The 13,239-nt window shown below is 35.9% G+C and overlaps 1 protein-coding gene across 1 annotated transcript; it reads left to right on the top strand.

The window, feature by feature from the left end:
- Window positions 1-11,118: 11,118 nt before the first annotated feature.
- Window positions 11,119-12,134, top strand: LOC129220200 (acyl-coenzyme A diphosphatase FITM2-like). Its single transcript, XM_054854565.1, has one exon. The coding sequence runs from the start codon at window positions 11,119-11,121 to the stop codon at window positions 12,082-12,084; it is 966 nt and encodes a 321-aa protein (XP_054710540.1). The 3' UTR covers window positions 12,085-12,134.
- Window positions 12,135-13,239: the final 1,105 nt, after the last annotated feature.

Genomic DNA, 13,239 nt, shown 5'->3' with positions numbered 1-13,239 from the left:
TTTTTATGCTCGCGATCATTAATGTAAAAATTGAGTCTCCAGTCTAACCTCAAATCTTGATCTAAACGTAGAAACGTGTTTAAAATGATATAGTTATTGTGAATGCAAGTTACTTTACAAAAAAAAAAAAAAAAAAAAAAAGTCCTATAAATAACTACTCCACTTGGAAATTGCAGAGTGGAACACAAAGTGCAACCACTTACTGGGGGTTGATTCTGGGTTTTTAATAGAACAAAATATGTTTACATATCCAGCAAAGAGCTGTATACTGCACATTTATTGTAAATGCGCGAACTTAAAACTGTAAAGGAATTTAAAACATTTCCTAAGATATAGTAAAGAGTGTTAAGAGGAAGCATTTAAATGGGATAAGAACAAAAATTTTGAACATTTGGATTTTTATAAAAATATTTAAAAATCGACCATTTTTTACCTTTTTTTTCAAACTTTGCTGCCAATGCGCGATTTAAAGACATAAATGTTAATTTTTTTAATTATTTTTCCTACGTTTCTGAGAGAATTATACAACTTTTTTTTTTTTTTTTTTTGCTATTAGAAGTTGCTTATCGAAAATTTTCCTTTTTCGGCCCACCCTACTGGTTATTTCCGTGGAACGTTTCGAAATTTCAGAAGTTTTCGTCTATTTTTCCCCGCAAAATTATGCATACTCACAATCCTGAATTGCTAAAAGATGCACTTTTGCAGACTTTTCGCTGGTGTGAAAAATATTTTTTGCTACCAATTTAAAGATTGACTGAGTGCGTTTATTAAGTGCATCGTCTTTAGCTTGATCATGGCCATGGACAGTCCGGATTGACTAAGCTCCCATTGAGAGCAATTAAGTCATTAAGCTGCAGGAATTGCAAGCAAGCACATGTGCTTGTTCCTTGCCTACAATTCTGACGTAGCTTTGGTCATGGTTGCTCCAATGCTTCTGGGACTTTCTTGGTAACTTAGGAAGGTTCTAACCAGTTCCATTAAACTTACTTAAGTCATAAATGTAATTCAAATTGATTTTGGCCTAAATGCAAAGGTCTAAAAGTCCCATTTTTGACTACGAAAATCACTTTTGATCACCTCTAAAAAAATAAAAGTTCCAGTTGAGAGAAAAAACAAAAGTGGTTTTAAACATCTTTCATATGCAGCTTTTAGGGATATAAAATTCAAAAATATTAAAAATGGTCGAGCGCCCCCATCCGTCGAACCTGTATGGATTGACCCATATTCGTGTCGTTATTTCTGGAGAATTATCGAAGAAATTTTGTTTTTGTCTTGGAGGATACGTGTAATACGAGAGAATGCCAGGCCGCCGTCAACGAAGGCACTTTCAGCAGATAAACGATTTTACGAGGGGTATGGTGATCGGACTGAGAAGGGGAGATTAGTCCGTACGTCAAATCGCAGCTGATACCCACTTGGATGCGAGCACGGTGCATCGGATGTGCCGGAGATGGTTCGAACAACGAAATGTGCAAGATTGAGGTGTTCAGGTGCAACCAGAGTGACGTCAGAATGCGTGGATCGACGCATCCATCGAAAAGCTGTAGCAGACCCACAAGTCACTTGCTCCTCGATTCTGCAGCAGGTTCAAGAACCCTGAATGTTCCCGTGTCAACCAGAACCATTTCCCGTCGTTTGGTTGCACGTGGTCTGCAATCACGGCGTCACCTAAGACAGCCATTGAACCCACAACATAGACAGCAACGTTTAGTATGGTGCCGGACTAGAGTGACGTGGATGACAGAAGGGCGAAATGTCGTGTTCTCAGATGAATCCCGCTTCTGTTTATCTAGTGATAGTCGCCGTATAAGTGTGTGGCGTGGAGACAGATCTAATCCTGCAGTAACTGTGGAACGTCCCACCGCACGACAGCGTGGCATAATGGTTTGGGGCACAATTGCGTACACTTCCATATCACCTCTAGTTCGTATTCAGGGCACTATGACGGTCCAACGATACTTTGATAATGTGCTGTGGCCGGTGGCAATCCTTTACCTTTAAGGACTACCTAATGCAATTTTTCAGCAGGATAACGCCCGATCACACAGTGCTCGAACTGCCAACATGTTCTCCAAAGCACACATATGCTTCTCTGGCCACCATACTCTCCTGACCTGTCACCAATCGAACATGTGTGGGATGTGATTGGACGCCGTTTGCAGACTCTGTCCCTGCCTCGTTCAGAAGACGAACTATGGCAAATCTTTGAAAGGGAATGGAAAGCCATCCCTCTGGACACCATCCGCACCCTTATTAACTCTATGCCTAGACGTCTTTCATCGTGTATCGCTGTCCGCGTGGTCCTACATCCTACTGAGTTGACGCCGTTCTTGCTCTGTATTCTGCCTATCATTTTGAAATTAAGATCATTTATTATTCCTTGCTGTCTCTGTCTTTTTTTCCAAATCATCATCACTTTCTGATCACTCCTTCTTGGTGTTGCATTTTCAATGTCGAGCAGTGTACATATTTTCTTTCCTACGTTTATTGTACCGTAATTGCTGCCGCTCAATGTCCGATGATCATGTGTCTAGTTGCAAAGCGAGACAAAATGGGTGGGGTCAATTACCATCAGAATTCTCCGTTTGATTCTGGGACCTATGCCATGTGCTTTACAGCTGTATTGTCCATGCCCAGGGTGTGGTCCATGCCGCTCTCTTCTTGTCTATTGTTTCAACAAGGGAAGCGGAAAGATTTTATGAGCAATCTTTTGCCATTGTTTTGGAAGGATTGTATTTCTCTTTCCTACCAGTAAAAAAGAAACGTGCACCACTGACACCACCATCCCTTCCATACACATGTGTAATCAAAGAACTGAATATCATTAGTTGATGATGATGTCGTGTCCATAGATTGTGCTAAATATTGTCGAAGGACCGCAGCCGCCAGCTTCGGTGCCTCAGGACTGTAGAGGGTCTCTTACAGCAGATCTCTGTCAAGCCGAGTTTCAAGATTGCTACAATGATGCTTGGACATTCAAAGAAGTGTCTTGTTGTGAGTTGGGTTTCTGGGCAGTTCTTGCAGTAAGCATAACTTCTTGTCCCTTCAGGAAGTATTTTTATTCCCTTGTAATGCTCTGTTCTGAGTCGGGCGAGTGTTTTCGTGATGTCTCTAGGGAAGTCAAAGTCGGTTATCAAAACGTTTCTTTAAGGGCTGGTTTAGAAGTCTGCATCTGACCACTGCGTTTGCATCTGCAAGTGTGATGGTGGGGAGAGGTTGGTCAAGACCACGTGCTTCTTTGGCAGGGCGTCCACACTCATTTCCCTCGATGCCTACATGCGCAGGTATCCACTACTACACACAAGATTTCCCTTTGCAATGCATCCGATTGAGCAAGTTGTTTATGGTGGAGGGGATGTTTGTCTCTCCATTTTGGATGGCCACTAGGGCTGATTTAGAGTCTGAGAAGACAACTAGTCCCTTAGCAAGATCCACAGATTGAGAATTAGTTACGTAAAAAGTTATAGCTTCCTTGATTGCCAAGAGTTCGCTGATGAAATAAGAGAAAATTAATCCTGTGTTAATTTTAAGATTGAATTTTTCTGTGCTTGGAAGAGTGTAAAGGATGCCTGGTCCACCTTCATTGAGGAATTTGTCTGAAGAACCATCAGTAAAGGCAATAGCTAGGTTCTCTTGCGAAAGCTTTTCTATGGTTTCAAGGCCCTTTTGTTTGAGTAGAATGGGATCCTCTTTTTTCGAGCATGGTTGGAGCAAATTCAGATGAATGGCCGTGTTAGATGGTGGCGTTCTTGGAAAAAGAGGTTCCTGTAGGAAGTCAAGGGAGGAATGCTCCAGATCTCTGGTAGAGATATGGTCGTTGTTGTTGCTGCGGAGTCTATTTTTGAATTTCGCACTAGCAAGATTGCGTCTGCTTTCCAATAGTGGTAGACCAGTCTCTTGTTCCGCCTTTTCGTTGTTAGTTGAGGAGACGGCACCTATTATAATTTTTGAGGCTCTATGTTGCACAGAATCTATTTGTTGTTTCGTAGTAGTTGAAGCCAGAGCTCAGATTGGAAGAGCATACTCGAGTACAGGTTTGATGATAGAGCAGTATGTGTACATCATTGGTTACTTAATGCAATTTAGCTCAAATATCGTTGCCATCAGCGCCATTAAGCAAAGAAAAAAAGTTAAGGAATATAAATACATAGTATATATTTCACAGGAAAGAAATCTTTCTGATGTAAGTTAACGTTTTAATAATTATTCCTCAGACACTACTCTGCAAGCTTCAATATTTAAACTAAGTTCTGAACTTTTACGGATATATTTATGTTTCGACTTTTAATTATACGTATGGAAGATTCACTTATACCTATTGTCGATCTACCGTCGACGTTTTGTAGTTTTTTCATGCATATCGAGAATCTTAACCTATTTTTTTTTTTTTTTTTTTGGCTGAAACTTCCTTTTTCTTCCCATTTTCAAACACAGGATGAAACAGCGCACTAAGGAGTCAGTATATTTCATTAACATTAACATAATTATTAAATAATTAGAATTTAAAAAAAATAAATGAAAGATGCTGAGTGGTTATTTGATGCACTAACAACGCGATGCATAGACTAGTTTGGTGTGAGAACTTTCGCTGTTAGTGATACTAAAGAGATGTAATAACGTTTCACGAAATCAATATTTAGTAGCAAATAACAAAGCCGATACTTCTTTCTAAAAAAATCGTGTTGTCGACGAGGAATTCGCGTTAGTTCTAAAATTCGTTACTCATGAAAAATTCGCGTTATAGCTCTTTCGCGTAAGTCGAATCGCGTTGTAGCAGGAGTCGACTGTATGTCGCAAATAACGTACTGACGGTTTGATTTCATTTTAATTTATCATGATTTTTTGTGGAACGAGTACAATTCTGTACGATGATTACGTGTGACAGCGATGAAAGAGAGGGGGTCAAAAATGGATGAAATAAATTTAAAATCTTTTTTTTTTTTTGTAAGAAGTTTGACCATTATGCTCCGGCTTTTCATGGATTCACTAAGAACGGGAAGATCAATAAGAACAAAGTTAAAAAATATATATATTTTTTAGCTCTTGACTGGCCTATTTTAATATATTTTCACTGAAAACTTAAATATCATTATTTTAACTCAGATTTATACATAAATTAAAAATTTTGCCGACCCATGCAGCAAATAGAACAAACCTGGTAGCCGCAACTCAAATTTGAAGTTCCGAGCAAGCGGTTAAACTTATTTTAGTATTAGCAGCGAATATTTGCAACATCTTAAATTTTTTTCCGGAAACTATTGTTTGTACTTAATTGCTGTTGTAAATGTAAGCAGTTCGTTTTCGCATCTGCTGTAATTTTCTGTTCTTTAAATCTCAAGCAGCTTTAATTTGTTGAATTGCTTTGATTGATTCATTTAATGATTACAAATGATGCGAATTCAACTGGAAATGTGTAACTCTAAAAAGTGTTATGTTTAACCTAATTTAAAAACAAGAGAATTGGGGGGGGGGGGGGAATTGGGGGGGGGGATTTTGCGCCATTGAGGTAGGCGGGGATGGTCACCCCTGAAAAGAAAACCCATAAATCTACAGTTTATGAATAACTAATGCATTAACAGGGTTCGTACGCTCCTTACAAACTCCTTATAAACTCCTGCTTTTTAAGAAAAGAAAATAAGGGCCCTTAAAACTCCTGAATTTTGCTAATATCTCTTTACAAACTCCTTATTTTTTTATTCTACATCACCTGAAAGGTTATCTTCTATCACCAATCCGATACGAGTGATTACGTTATTACGAATTTTACCGGAATTCCGCTATTTTTTTCGTCTGTTAATGTCGGAAATCCGATTTTTTCGTTAGACTATTTTCATACCCACATCCGAATTTTTTTTCCAAGTTTCTGACGATTATGTCGATAACTATTAATAATATAACATCTTGTAGACTTGTTAAAGTACAATTCTAAAAAGAATTTCTGCTTTAATAAATTTTTTTATTTGCCCTTTTTAGACTTTTGATGATTTCATTTGAATTAAAGCAATGTCTTTGCATCCGATATAAGAATCGAACTTTTCTGATTTTTGATGCTTATTATGCTTTTTGGAGGGCAAATAAATGAAATTTCATTTTATTCCTATAAAAATAACAAAGTTAAAATTTTCAAGCCAAATTCTGTGTTCTTTATGAGAGTCAAAAAGTTAAAATCTAATTCGCTGGTTAAATTTGATTTTTGCTTCAATTACGTCGATTGTTATTAATAATACGTTTATTGTAGAGCTCTAAAATGCAATTCTAAAATAATTTACTTAATTAAATTCTTTTATGTGCCGTTCTTTATACTTATAACGCGTTCACTTTGAAAATCGCAATCTCTTTGCATCCGCCGTGGGCAGGGGCGCACCCAGGATTGTTTCCTGGGAGGAGCTAAAAGTTTCTCGAGGAGCTCCGACAAGTGAAGTTAAAGGCAAAAATCAATGAAGCTTCAAATGGTCTTCCCCCGAAATAAAAGTTACAAGTCTACAAAACATTAAAAGTCCCGAAAAAACTTTATTTCGGGGAGTCTTTAGTGACTTCAGAGAATAGACGGAAGTGGGCGTTTCGTGAGAACTGCCACGAAAAATTTCGGAAGTGAAGCCTTAAAAATGACATTTTAGGGGTGTGAAAGGAAGATGAGGAGGCTTTCCCCCTGGAGAACATTGCTAAATTAAAATTTCTGAATTCCGAAATTTATTTAAAAATTATTTATGCAGTTACGGTGACGTAAAAGTGGGGTTGGGGGGGGGGGGGCTCTAAAACGGAATTTTTTGGAAATTTAAGTCTTAAAAACGCATTTTTGGCTATCTTTGATGGTATTAGGAGAAGAGGATCAGAGTTCTGGGGCTGTGCCCAGAAATGTTTCGATATTGAAGTTATAAAAACGCAAATATAGATTATTTGCTGAGATATTAGAAGATTGAGGTGGGGGGGGGGGGGGCACTCTCGGTAATACTTCAAAATTGAAGCCCAAAAAATACATTTTCAAACTCCTAAAAAAAATTTCGACACAGAGGATCTTAAAACACAATTGTAAATTATTTTGGATGTGCAAAGGGGTACATGATGGAAGATTCGGGAGTTCTGGGAGGAGCTTAAGCCCCTCCCACTGGCCATGGGTATAAGATTTTTTGCCTTTATGATGCTTACTAAGCCTTGTGAAGAGGCAAAGAAGTTAAGTTCATTTGTATCTCTATTAAAATCATCAAATTGAAAAGTTTTAAACGAAATTCACTCTCTTTAAGATTGTTGAAGATCAGAAAGCTAAGTATGGAATCGCTGGTTGAAATTAATTTTTGTTTCAACTTCTTTAAGTGTTGGCAGGGTTTGTAATTTTTTGGATTAAAAAAAAATCGGACTTTTTTTTTTTTTTAAATCAAGTTTTTTTTTTTTTTTTTTAATTTGTAGATATAAATGACTTATAACATGAGTAAACATAACATATTTTATGCAATAGATGAAAGAGCAACTTAATAGCGAAACACTGGTACCACTATTTCCTGCTTTTTAAAAGAAAAATTCTTAAAATTTGTCAGTTTTCTATGTTTTTCAGCGAAGAGTTACACAAAAGTTTTGAAATGGTCTTCAAAATTTTGATCAATTTTGAAGATTAAAATAATTTGTATAATTTTTTCAAAAGGATCCCTAATATTTAAATTGACTTGTCTTTATTTTAATCTCGTGTGAGTAACCTTATGTTTCCATGCCAAAATTAAACACAAGCTTTGCGGAAAATTGCTTGTTGTGTTTGAAGTTATTCCTTTTGTATCCTGTAAGTATTTCGGTTATTTTGATTGTTGGAAGTTGTACTAATTTTCAATCAATATCACTAATTTTTTATTCATTTTCAAAATAAAACAGATTTTAATGATTAACGCCCCCCCCCCCCCTAGCATTTGAATTTGACTCCGAGACTGTTCAAGTCTAAGAAGCAGTAAATGCATATTTTACTATAAATTTAGTATGTTTGTGCATTCAATGTATTGTATAAAAGCAAAAAAATAGAGTTGTACATATTTTTTCTGAAATATGTTGAAAAAAGAAATGCTTCTTTAAACAAGAAACTAGTCCTTAAAAAGTGAAATGAATTCCTGCAAAACTCCTCACTTTTAATTTTCAAAGTTGAGTATGAACCCTGATTAATAATAACCCTATCCTCACAAACGAAGCTGAAAATATGAAAACAAGGCAAGAATATCGTTAAAAACAATTAGAAAAGTAATGATTCACTAGCTTAGTACCGTAGCAGAACATTGCTATAGTGCCTAGAAAGAGTAGTGTGCCGATCGACGGGGAAAAAGTGAGGTCAGATCTGAGGAAAACCCAGATGGCGCTGCGCTCGAGGAGTATGTTATGCTCCTCAATCAGACTCGTTTTAAATCCGCGATTGCATGCTCATTTCGCAGTTTAAAAGCCCCGTTTTTTGGGTTGAACTTATTTCTGCGCAAAAGACAAATTCTGTAATAAGTGCTATTTGTTACATGGGTGTTCATTTATTTTTTGAAGAACATAAAATTACCTTATGCTAATTTATCTTCAATGAAAATAATAGACTATAAGGGGCCATTCATTAAATAAGCAAGGGTGCCGAGGGAGAAGGGGGGTTGGAAAAGCCTCTACGTACCTTTGGGGGGGGGGGTCAAACTCATTCTTACGTAATATTTTCCAAGTCGGTATTTCACATTAGAAATTGCGCGGTCAACAAGTGATTTGGCAGAGATTATGTTCCATTTGCGTATGGAAGGTAAGAAACGTGTAAGGATAAGATGTTTTTATTTGTTTTACAAAGAATGAATAGTGTAAAATATAATAAAGAAATCGCATTATGTATGGCATGTTTTATTTTTAATTAATATTACAGAAAAAAATTGTCTTTAGAACCTGTCAGCAAACGGTTTTGTTGTCGATAATTATCGAAATAGAAGTGTTTTTGAATATGACGTTATCATTGTCAAAAAAAAGTATTTATGTATTTTTATCTTTTATCTCAGATGTAAAATAGCGAAAGAAATGTATCCTTAAAAGCTAAAAACAAATGGGGAACCTCCTCGTCCTCTCCTTTGTCTAACATTGCTTATGATAGCTTTAAAATGTTCTTTTAAGAGGAAGCGCAGCTTCTGAATCTCCCTACCCTTAATCAGGAAACAACATTACAGTGTTACAATTAAAAAATCTAAATAAGTAGCGATCAAAAGAACATTGTGATGCATGTTTTTGGACGCAAAAAATATTTTCCCGTTGTCGATATATGTGATTTTAAAGCCTATGGGAATTTGAAGAAAAGCGAGTCTCGTTGTTCCAAATTTAGCGAGTTTCGATGGGGACAGACATCTTTCTCACGCTCTGTAGATGTGGATGTGGATGTCCTGCCACATGCAAACGAGGAAATCGTCTGTGAGAAATTGGTACCTTCAATCCCTCGCCAAGTGTTTAAATTTACCACTTTTCTTAAAATTTCGGGAGACTTAAGTACCTTTTATCTCGATAACGGGGGACGATAACAAAAATAATTATCAATTTCGTACAGGATTTTAAAAGGCTGAAATTAAAAAAAAAAATTTAATATAACTTACGTGCTCGTTGATTTCGTTTGTCCGAAAGTCGAATTGATCGGTCGCTAACAGTTACCAGGCGTAGTGTTGCTGAAGATTTCCAACCTATTCTCCAGACCTATAAACTGTAGAGGTGGTGCTACCATATATCGCGCCCAAGTCGGGTTCTTTCTCATTTAGGGGCCTCATTGACTCAGGAGTCGCTCCTTTCTGCTTTAACTCATGCTGGCTACATGAATGGGGCTTGAGTCCCCCAAGTGGCATTAAAAACAACAACAAACCGCGCCCAAAGCCATCTCAATTGATAATACATTTGCCTTAGAATATAAGTATCAAATTTTCAGTCAATTGTGTAAAATTCTGTTTTGAAAACATCCTTGTCTTTGTGTCTACTTCAATAATGATCTTTTTATCGTTAATATTATTTTCCACATAATTTTCATTATATACAAAAACTACAATATTTGGAGATTTTTTAAATTTCATACAAACCCAATATTTGTTAGCAAATTAATATGAACAATTTCATTTATAATAGATTTATACGTGGTTATTTCAGTTTCATCTGCGGAAAGATCAAGTTTTATTTTTTTCAAACAGGGAACATTTTTCTTAACTGCATAGTTCCTGATGGACCTTTTCTTTGGTAATTTTTTAGTAAAGTATGTTGGCAGACTTGGGAAAATTGTAGGAATTGCCTCATCTTTCAAAAAAGGTTTTCCCTGAGGAATCAATACTTCCTCACCATTTATAATATGCTTAAAATGCGTTTCAATAAAATGTTTTTCGAAATGCAGAGCACAAATTGAGCAATATTTATCCAAAACTTTATCTAACCTGGGAATTAACGAGTTTCACTTTAGTTTTTCTTCATCTGCTGGAGCTTTAAAAAGCGTAACTTTTTCCTTGCATGTTTTGTACCCGCTTTTGCACCCTGGTACGAAACAAGATGAAGCTTTATTTCTTCCAATGTTCAACTTTGATGCCTCCATTAAAAGCCTTAAACGCTGTTACATGAAATATTCACGAAATAAAGGTAAAAAAGAGAAACGCGGGACTAAATTGTAACAAAATCCCGCGTCTACTAATGTAAACACCGCGAAATTGAACGTACACCTCGACCGCACTGCCATCTAGCGGTTTTCATACAATTTGTCTTCAAGAATCGTGGGGAAAAAAGCGCCGGTCGGCACACTACTCTTTCTAGGCACTGTAACATTGCAGCAGTGTCGTTTTTGTCCGATTTATAGCGCCATCTATAGTTAATTTCCGTTTCCAATAACTACGAGCTTTCGGAAACAAAGCTGTTCGATCAGGCTCTCCAGAGCAATTCCAGTTACGTCATAACCACACCGGACCTCGCACTGGGTTAAATGTTTTTTTTTTCTATAAAATTGTTTCATTGTTTCAAAAATATGTATTCGTTTCAGTTGAAACAGTATTGAAAGCTTACTGCTGTTCTTAATGTTTGCGTAATAAAAAGGAGAGACCTACGATCTGAATATCATAATTTATTTTTGAGCAACCGCACTGAATGTAATATAACAGGGAAACAACAAGAACTAAAAACATGGCTGGTGTGAAACGGCAGTCGTCTGATCACAAGTCAAAATGGCAGAATCAGCAACTCAAAAGACAACCTATTACGGGGAAGAAACCTCTTCCAGAACCATCAACAATACAGCATGTATTTATTATGATATGTATGTATATATGCCGCAGAATAGTATTATTTGAACCTGAAATTAAAATTGCTGTTTACCTGGCAGCATTAGTGTGCGGCTCACTGGTGTGTGACTTTGCTCCAATTCCTAGAACATATTTTTCAAGGAAAAGCAACATCTTTAATTACTACTTCGTCAAATGGGGCTGGGGTTGGACTTTGATATCTGTTGGCGCATATTTGGGATTGTCGACTTACGTATATTGCTGTGGAAATGTTGACAAAATAAAGAAACATTTTTATCGATTGCTTGTCGGTACTGCCATGTGGTTTTGCTGGATTAATATTTTTAATTTGATAGAGTCGTATACTGCTGGTTGCATGACCGAAAAATACTTATCTAAATCTAATTGTTTGCGCGCTGGTCACATTTGGAAAGGATTTGACATATCTGGACATGCTTTTCTTTTAATTTATTGCAGTTTGTTCATTACCGAAGAAGCAAAATCTTACCAAGGCTGGGAAAGAATTGGTGACTTGATTAGAAATGAAGATTATGAAGAAGATAGCCCTCTAAAGTCCTTATCTGATAGTGAGAGAAAACATTTAAGAGCCAGTTATGAAAAACTCACAAGATATGTCAGAATAGCTTTCATATCATTAACTTTGTTTTCTATTCTGTGGGATGTTATGTTGGTGTCAACTATAATATATTTTCATTCCATGGTTCAGAAAGTTGTTGGTGGAAGTATTGCTATTCTTATGTGGTATGTTACGTATAAATGGTGGTATTGTAAGGCTTCTTCACCTGGTTTACCTGGTGAAGGTTGCTTCAAGTATTTTGATCAACCAATGAAAAGAAATTATACGTAGTTATTTTCATTTTATGCTCTCAGATAAACTCATTAGTCCCAAAATTTTTAAAACCCCATAGATTTTGGTTGTTTCACCTTGTTTTCTTGTTTTGTTATTATTATTTGAAATTTTTTATACACTGTGCTGTAATTTAAATAAGAATTTTAAAAGTTTGTTGGCAGCAATGTAATGGCTTTTACCTGCTGATATGAGCAAGGTATATATTTATCTCCATAGATTTGAATTTATTAAAAAATTACTTTCTGGGATGTTCATCCGCTATGAGTTTAGTTAAATTATACCTCTTAAAAATAGACGTACCGAGTACTCAATACTCGACCAATTTGTAAAGTACTCGGTACTTGGCTAAATTTTGATCAGATACTCGGCCAATACCAAGTTAGTTGTAAAAATTTGGACATTGTTGAAGACAGATTTTACAATTAATAAAAAATTGCAAGCATATAATGTACTGTAATTTAAAATTCAAATTTAAAAGTCAAATTTAAATTTTGAGGATAATGAAGTTTGTTATGCTTCAATGGAGTAGATCTTTATTTTAATGTCCCCCAAACTTATTTTTAAAAATGTAGCATAAAAGGTAAGAATAGAAAACATGAAATTTTATATTAAGTGGATTTTTGCTACAAATAAAAATCATTTATAAGAAGTATAAAAAATACTTTTGCATAAAAAATAAAATCAAATAAAACAATGTTAAAAGCACAAATGTGCAGGACACTGCAGACAGGTGTTTTGGTGCTAAAAGAAATGCCTTTTGCAATGCACAAAATGTGAGCTTATGGATTTAAAGACATCCAGCAAAAGACGGATTTTTTTTTTTTTTTGTCGGATGTACATTCATTAGCTTAAATTTTATGCACTGAAAAAGATGTTCCTTGTAATGCAGAAACACCTGTCTGCAGTGTTCCTGCACATTTGTGCTTTTAACATTATTTTACTTGCTTTTAAAATTATTTATGTTTGGCGGACTAGAACTATAATAGATTGATATAAGTTGTTTTAATTCCAACTTGATTAATCATACCAGGGTTGGCCGCATCGGACCCAATTGGGTTGGACCCAATGGGTTTTTTTGAAAAAACTCATTTAAAAAACCCCATTATTTAGCCCACTTTTGGGTTTTTTTAAATTTTCTGAGAAATTTTTTAC

The sequence above is a fragment of the Uloborus diversus genome, chromosome 4, assembly GCF_026930045.1.
Source record: "Uloborus diversus isolate 005 chromosome 4, Udiv.v.3.1, whole genome shotgun sequence".
In the NCBI taxonomy this organism is placed as follows: Eukaryota; Metazoa; Arthropoda; class Arachnida; order Araneae; family Uloboridae; genus Uloborus; species Uloborus diversus.
Note: the sequence above shows the minus strand (reverse complement) of the source record. Positions and strands in the feature narration are given on the sequence as shown.